We start from the raw sequence: 8,763 nt of genomic DNA on the forward strand, positions 1-8,763 counted from the left end.
GTCCTTTTCCACCATTTTCAGCCTCTCCAGGGCTTGGAGGACCCCGCGGGCCACACTCTTGGACCCTCTGCTGAAGTGGCTGGGCCTGACACCATTTCTCTGCTGTCCTCCATAGATCTTGGTCATGGAGCCAACCGCTGCACCACTGCGGAAGTACAGGTGCCGTGCTGTGGAAGCAGCTCATGTGTAGAACCAGTTCTCATCATAGGGAGCAAGCCCTTTATGTTTGGCCAGCTTGACTGTGTCCACCAATTTGGGGACTTTCAGCTTCCCGGACTTCTTAAGGAAGGCTGCCAGAGCTCTGATGAAATCCTGCTGGTTAACGTCTTTTACAGTAACTCCAGGCATCGTGTGGCCTCCGTGCTGCCAGCCAGGGGAAAGGGCGAGCTACAACTTTTAACCTTCCTGCTTCTCCTAGTGCCGGCGTTCCAACTACTACAGCAGCTTGGGCAGTGCTGGCATGGTGCATGCATACGCCTCGGCACTCTAGTGCACACTGAGTTTTGAAAAACTTAGTTCCTGTTTCTTCTTTTTGGCCTCCTGCCCCTCTTTCTCCTCTGGCCCCTTTAATAAGCAGCCAGGGTTAACAAGATGCACTGATGTTCTCCAGCTGGTTGGTGTCCTCTCTCTGTGTGTCAACCCACATAGTTCCTATTATAATATTTCTATTTTGACAGGCTCTCTCAAAAGATTTTTTTTATTTTATATGTATGGGTGGTTTTTTCCCCCTCGCATGTATATATGGGCAGAGGCCAGAAGAGGGCATTGGATGCCCTGGGACTAGAGTTACAGGTGGTTTGGAGGTGCCTTGTGGACACTGGAAATTGAGCCAGGCTTGCTTTAACTGCTGCACCCTCTCTTCAGCTCCCGGTGATCTTTCTCTACAGTGCATGTGCCATTAATAACGCCAGTGCGGTTGTCACGTTATGTATTGTGCCGGGAAGTCTGATTTAGGTCTTCCAACGACTCTGCATCTCTACCATGTTAAATACTCCTCTGGCTTTCTCATTAGAATACGGTGGTAGTTGAGGCCATGAGACCCTGTGTGTAACTGAGCTCATCTGAGACGTTGCTGGCTGAAATCTCTCTTTATGAGCCGCATTTCCCTACTTCTCTGTGAGCTATAAATGGTGTCTTCCACCTCCTTGCTGTACTCTGCTATAGACTGAATGCTCAGTGCCTGCAGGACTCCTCTGTGGGAGCCTAAGACTCAGCACAAGGCGTCTCCCAGCTTTGAGATAGAATCTTTGGGGCTGGGACCTTACAAAAGAGCGTTAAAGAGACCTCTCGTTCCTTCCCCCAAATGAAAACGCAGAGGACAGCCTCCACAGAACCTGAGCATCTCATCCAGATGATGTCACACCTTACTCAGAGTCAGGTCCCTTCTGTGAGATGGCATGGTGCCTCCACAGGACCCATGCGCCACCTGCACTTGACCATCTCTAGATGATGCACTCTTCTCAGTGTCAGCACTGTGTAAATAGCTGGTCACACCATGCTTCTCAGAAAATAGCGACAAGAGGAGAACTCTGCACGCTTTCACTATAGATGTCATTCTTCTTCTGGAATGGTCTGTGGCTGGCTGGCTATGGATACAGGACCCCTGCATATGAAGAGCCTACTGGACTCCTCAAGAAAGGCTCCAGGAGGCCTTGACCCCTCCAGAGACACTGGTGTCTGTGTGGGGCTGTCTCCTTAGCCTGAGCCTGTACTGCAAACCCTACAGCCATTGTTCTAGGCTTCCGCCTGCAGCTTGTGATGGAAGCAAGCTGGTGTGCACATCCCTCCCCACACATCCCTCCCCACACATCCCTCCCCACACATCCCTCCCTACACATCCCTCCCCACGCATCCCTCCCACGCATCCCACCCGACGCATCCCTCCCCACACATCCCTCCCTACACATCACTCCCCACACAACCCTCCCGACGCATCCCTCCCCACACATCCCTCCCTACACATCACTCCCTACACATCCCTCCCGACGCATCCCTCCCCACACATCCCTCCCCACACATCCCTCCCTACACATCCCTCCCCACACATCCCTCCCACGCATCCCTCCCGACGCATCCCTCCCCACACATCCCTCCCTACACATCCCTCCCCACACATCCCTCCCTACACATCACTCCCCACACATCCCTCCCGACGCATCCCTCCCCACACATCCTCCCTACACATCCCTCCCCCACATCCCTCCATACACATCCCTCCCCACACATCCCTCCCTACACATCCCTGCCCCACACATCCCCTCCCTACACATCCATCCTCCCCACACATCCCTCCCTACACATCCCTCCCCACACATCCCTCCCTACACATCCCTCCCCACACATCCCTCCCTACACATCCCTCCCCACACATCCCTCCCCACACATCCCTCCCTACGCATCCCTCCCCACGCATCCCTCCCGATGCATCCCTCCCCACGCATCCCTCCCTACACATCCCTCCCAACACATCCCTCCCCACGCATCCCTCCCTACACATCCCTCCCAACACATCCCTCCCCACGCATCCCTCCCTACACATCCCTCCCCACACATCCCTCCCTACACATCCCTCCCCACACATCCCTCCCTACACATCCCTCCCCACACATCCTCCCTACACATCCCTCCTACACTCATCCCACACATCCCTCCCTACACCTCCCACATCCTCCCTACACATCCCTCCCCACACATCCCTCCCTACACATCCCTCCCCACACATCCCTCCCTACACATCCCTCCCCACACATCCCTCCCTACACATCCCTCCCCACACATCCCTCCCTACACATCCCTCCCCACACATCCCTCCCTATACATCCCTCCCCACACATCCCTCCCTACACCCCCCCACATCCCTCCCCACGCATCCCCCTCCCACCACCATCCCTCCCGATGCATCCCTCCCCACGCATCCCTCCCTACACATCCCTCCCAACACATCCCTCCCCACGCATCCCTCCCTACACATCCCTCCCCACACATCCCTCCCCACGCATCCCTCCCGATGCATCCCTCCCCACGCATCCCTCCCGATGCATCCCTCCCCACACATCCCTCCCTACACATCCCTTCCTACACATCCCTCCCTACACATCCCTCCCCACACATCCCTCCCCACACATCCCTCCCTACACATCACTCCCCACACATCCCTCCCTACACATCCCTCCCCACACATCCCTCCCAACACATCCCTCCCCACACATCCCTCCCTATACATCCCTCCCCACACATCCCTCCCTACGCATCCCTCCCCACGCATCCCTCCCAATGCATCCCTCCCCACGCATCCCTCCCTACACATCCCTCCCAACACATCCCTCCCCACGCATCCCTCCCTACACATCCCTCCCAACACATCCCTCCCCACACATCCCTCCCTACACATCCCTCCCTACACATCCCTCCCTACACATCCCTCCCCACACATCCCTCCCCACGCATCCCTCCCTACACATCCCTCCCCACGCATCCCTCCCGATGCATCCCTCCCCACACATCCCTCCCTACACATCCCTTCCTACACATCCCTCCCTACACATCCCTCCCCACGCATCCCTCCCGATGCATCCCTCCCCACACATCCCTCCCTACACATCCCTCCCCACACATCCCTCCCAACACATCCCTCCCTACACATCCCTCCCCACACATCCCTCCCTATACATCCCTCCCCACATATCCCTCCCTACGCATCCCTCCCCACGCATTTCTCCCGACGCATCCCTCCCCACACATCCCTCCCCACACATCCCTCCCTATACATCCCTCCCCACACATCCCTCCCTACGCATCCCTCCCTACGCATCCCTCCCCACGCATCCCTCTCCTACACATCCCTCTCCTACACATCCCTCCCCACACATCCCTCCCAACACATCCCTCCCTACACATCCCTCTCCTACACATCCCTCCCCACACATCCCTCCCCACACATCCCCCCCACATCCCTCCCTATACATCCCTCCCCACACATCCCTCCGACACACATCCCCCACATCCCCTCCCATACATCCTCCCCACACATCCCTCCCTACGCATCCCTCCCCACGCATCCCTCCCGACGCATCCCTCCCCACACATCCCTCCCCACACATCCCTCCCTACACATCCCTCCCTACACATCCCTCCCTACACATCCCTCCCTACGCATCCCTCCCTACACGCATCCCTCCCCACGCATCCCTCTCCTACACATCCCTCTCCTACACATCCCCCTACCCTCCCACCTCTCCCAACACATCCCTCCCTACACATCCCTCTCCTACACATCCCTCCCCACACATCCCTCCCCACACATCCTTCCCTATACATCCCTCCCTACACATCCCTCCCTACACATCCCTCCCTACACATCCCTCCCTACACATCCCTTCCTACACATCCCTCCTCACACATCCCTCCCCACACATCCCTCCCTACACATCCCTTCCTGGCCCGCAGCCTAGAGATGGAAAGCTAGGGCTTTTTCATTTAGTCTCATTTCACCCAATGTTGCCTTTGTTTCTAGTGGTAGGTCAAGCTGGCCCCTGTGACTCTCTCTTGCCTGGAAGTGAAAGTGGTTTCAAGTGCTTTTGGATTGCTTCCTGCCTTCCTGCACTGCCATCTGTGCTCCGCGCAGACTCCTTTTCATCCCTGTACCGGCAGACACTTCTCATTTACACAGTAACTTTGAAGAAAGACAAAGGACCTGCCTCACAAAGACATTCACAACTTGAGAAAGATTTTACTATCTGAAAGATTTCTACAAATTCGTGAGAACAGAGGAGTGAAAATACAAATGGCCAGTAAAGCTTTTACTTTCTTTTGTTCTGCAGTCCTGAGGATTGAACCCAGGGCCTGGTATATTATGCTCAGCAAGCATACTACCCCCAACCTAATTATCTCCAGTCCCTAGCAGTTCTCTCACCCAGAAGCAACGCTGAAAATAAAAATCAAACACCAATTGATCTGATTATAATATGGATTTTTGTGTAGTCATCAAAATAGCTGGACTTAGAGTTAATGAGAACAATTTTTATCATAGAAAGGTTACACTCAACAATATAAGTTTTGGTTATTCTGGCCAGTGAAGCTATGACTGTTTCCTTTCCCTCTGTTTGCAAGGTTTCTATCATAAATATGCATTACCTTCCTGATTTGGAGTGGGGTCATTTGCCTTTGGAGAGCTATAAGGTAGAGCTTGGCACTCCTCCATAAGGAGACAGAGAGGAAGTGATTCAGCTTTTGCACACCAGATGAGGGGCTTAGCTACCATTCAGCACTGTAGCCCAGGATGGATAGCAATGTGGCTGTGTGTCAGTAGATACCAACTTTCACTAAGAAATGACATGTTGACTTTGCTCCCTGGGTGTGTGTGCTGACACCCCTGCCCATCCCCTCCCCCATGGTGGGCTTTGTGTGCATGGATCAACTGGGTCTGCACCCCACCATGCTTGAGTATTGGCAGGGGCATGTTTGCTCCTTGTCTTTCTTCCTCCTCCTCTTCCTCTTCTTCCTCTTTTCCTCCTCCTTCTCCCCCTCCCCTTCCTCCTCCTCCTTCCCCCTCCTCTCCTCCTTCCTTTCCCCCTCTCCCTCCTCCCCATCATCATTATCCCCTCCTCCTCCCTCACCTCCCCCCTCCCCTTCCTCCTCCTCCTTCCCCCTCCTCCCCCCTCCTTCCTTTCCCCCTCCTCCTCCTCCCCATCATCATCATCATCCCCTCCTCCTTCACCTCCTCCTCCTCGTCCTCCTCTCCCCTCCTCCCCCTCTCCCTCCTCCTCCTTTGCTACTTAAAAAAGCTGTTATCATGGAGTCTACACAGTCCAAAAAGGGTATGGCCTTTACGAAACAAGCCAAGTCATTTCTTCCTCCTTCAAAAGCAGTCTTTAAAGATCATTATCCTGGTCTCATTTTGACTCTGTTTTCTTCCTTAAGTGAAAAAAGATCATATTTGGCAAGACTGGAAGTCCTGAGGTTTGAGTAAAAAAAAAAAAAAATGGAAATGTTTTGTGTTGTGTATTCTGGGACTGAGAGAGTAAGTAGCGTGGTCAGGGGGCCTTTCTGGTCCACTTTACCCTGCACCCAAGTGAAGCCTTAGGAAGCTGTAGCCCTGGAAGGAGGGGCGGGCACAATGCCCCCACCTGACCCCTATGCCTGCTTCTCCCAGGGTGTTGCTGCGCTATTCGGTGCCATGAACCCGGGAGAGTAGAGCCTAGAACTGAGGAGGACTACAGTCTCATGCAGGGGCCACCTTTATTCAGGGCATCGGGCAGTTTATATTCTGAGGGTTAGGCAAGGTCCACTTGAGTTCAAGCAGTGTACATTCACAAGAGCAAGGTGACAGGCGTTTAGGCCGCGCGTGGTCACACATCGTTCTCAATAATAAGCGTAAATGATGCATAGTCATTATTTAATCATTATTAAAGTGGACTCACTCCTGTTTACACCTGGGTGGGCACCAAAGCACATTCCACGAACAACCATGTGGATGAATAGAGGGCACAGGACTCTTGTCTTTGTTTGCTTGGAGTTTTCTCGTAAGGGCTCAGAAATCCCGGACGGCTTCCTTCATGGGCCTTGTTCCAACACCAAAGTCTTCAGCAGAAGCCACGATGGCGTTCTATGCTTCCACATCATTATTTATGCCACAAGCCATGTGCTTGTTAACTGATCACTTTACAGTCCTGCAGATTCGACACAGGATGGGGGAAGTGGACCCTCTTAAGCCTGTGTGGCTAGGATAGTCTTGCAACCACTAAAAGTAAGCTGGGCTAGATATGGTATTTCAACTGTAGCCCCAGAACCCAAGAGACTGAAGCACTACCATAAGTTTAAGGGTAGCCTGGACTACATATAGCAAGTTCCAGGCCAGCCTGGGCTATAGAGTGAGACTCTGTTGCAAGGAAACCAAACAAACAAAATATTAAAAAAGACTAGGCTGGACTCACTAAGTGTTCCATGGGGTCAATTAGCTTTGCCAAGAGACCCCTCACCCACCCACCCCAGGCAGCTTCCACGGGACTTTCTGAATGGCACACTGCCCCTCTCTCCATTCCTCCCTCATCTTCACTCCTGAGGAACACCACAGCCCTAAGGAGTGCCAGCAGTATTTGCTTTTGTGCAGTCCTTTATCCTGCAGGTTCAGTGGAACATACTGATGGGGTACGAACCACCCCCCACCGCCACCCGAGGACATGCTGCTCCTGAGCTGTCCCTAAGTGCATACTCAGTACCTGAGCCACTGGGGCGTGAGTGTCACCAGCCATGAGCTCTGTGCCCACTGTCATTGGGGCACCATTGTGACCTTTCCCCCTTCTGTCTCCTCAGAGATTGCAGGTACCACAGTATCTGAAATTTCTGGACCCTTTTCCACGGAGGACATAGCCAGCAACTGTGTCCCAGCACACGCTCTGAATGAGCCCATCTTGTGGATCGTGTCCTATGCCCTGATGAGTGTGTGTGGAGCCATCCTCCTGGTTCTGATCTTCCTGTTGCTCCCACTGCACTGCCGACACGCCCCCCGTGACCCTGAGGCCATTAACGATGAGTCCTCACTGGTCAGACACCGCTGGAAGTGAAGAGCGTCCTCTGAACTCCAGCAGCCTTGAACTCAGCTCTTCGCAGAGGGACAGCTCCAGTTGGCCTCTCTGTCCATCAGTCTGGGACCTCGGCTATGCGTCTGAACGCCTTCCAGATTCAATGTATCTCGATTACTCTTGGTTTCCAAGTTTTCAGATCTTTTCTACTTCGGAGGGAAATGATAATAATAATAATAAAAAAAAAAAACCCACCTCGTTGTGAACCAAAACAGTGCATTGGGCTTCAGGATTTATGGGACTGGTTATACCAAATGGCCCAGTGTACCTCCAAAACCAAAAAAACAACCCAAACAAAGAAAACCCAGAAATAGGCGCATCACATTTAGGGACTTTTCTTCTCTTCAACCTCAGGACAAATGAGTGGGTTCGCTGGCTAGCTCTCTTGCGTCCGGGAAATTTTTGGTAGTGACAATATTAAAGGGTTTTTGGTGCTAGACTTCTGCCTAGTCTAGAACAAATGAAAAGGCTTTTAGTGTCCTCACAGGAGAAGTAGCCATGACCCCAATGAGAGAAACACACAGCCTTCTGCACTTGACTGCCCTACAGGAGTCTGCAGGAGTCTCAGGCTCCCCAGGAATCAGAACCCACACTCAGATCACACCCAACACGAGCCAGGGGAGGTCTTCGTCCTTCTAGGTAGAGTGGGATGGAGTTCTAGTGAAATGTGGAATCTCTGGCGTGCTGGTATAGTCGCTTCTTCTATGGCTTGACCCGTGTTCTGGGTTGGTGCAGGCAGCCTGACTCCCGCTATTGCTCTGGCCTTTAAGGTGAGGCGCTGGGCTGCACACCACTCTTGACATTTTGTCACCAAGCTGTTCTTGGTCGCATAATGCTTACTCAGATTTCAAGTTAATTAATCATATCTTAATGAGGAATGCAAACTCTCTGCGCTACTGTAATTGTTTCTTTTCTCCAAATCTTCTCTGGAACTAAGTTGGCAATTACTGATCCGGGAAATGAAGACGTAGCCAGATGCCCGTGCTTCTGACCAGCTGTCAGGGAGGAAGACTCATGACTTGGAGTCATTTCCACTTTTCTGAGTCCTTTGAAGCCATGTATTTCCTGTCATAAGACACCTGGGGCCCAAGTGTACCAACCAAAAATAAACTTGAAGGCACTAGGCTGGTGGGTGACCCCAGAGGGGAGGAGGGTAGGTAAAGGCTTGGCAATGGGGCATCAG

At 52.9% G+C, this 8,763-nt stretch overlaps 1 protein-coding gene and 1 pseudogene across 1 annotated transcript in view; one reads left to right on the top strand and one right to left on the bottom strand.

Annotated features, from left to right (window-relative positions):
- The window catches only part of LOC127192954 (40S ribosomal protein S19-like), an 877,505-nt pseudogene extending 877,157 nt beyond the window's left edge, over window positions 1-348 (bottom strand).
- Bace2 (beta-secretase 2) overlaps window positions 1-8,190 on the top strand; it is an 86,920-nt gene extending 78,730 nt beyond the window's left edge. The window contains exon 9 of the mRNA XM_051150336.1: window positions 7,312-8,190. Within this exon, the coding sequence (XP_051006293.1) occupies window positions 7,312-7,562 (251 nt within the window). The 3' untranslated portion in view covers window positions 7,563-8,190. The remainder of the gene's footprint in view (window positions 1-7,311) is intronic.
- The last annotated feature ends 573 nt before the right edge of the window (window positions 8,191-8,763 follow it).

This window comes from Acomys russatus, chromosome 8 (genome assembly GCF_903995435.1).
Source record: "Acomys russatus chromosome 8, mAcoRus1.1, whole genome shotgun sequence".
Taxonomy (NCBI): Eukaryota; Metazoa; Chordata; class Mammalia; order Rodentia; family Muridae; genus Acomys; species Acomys russatus.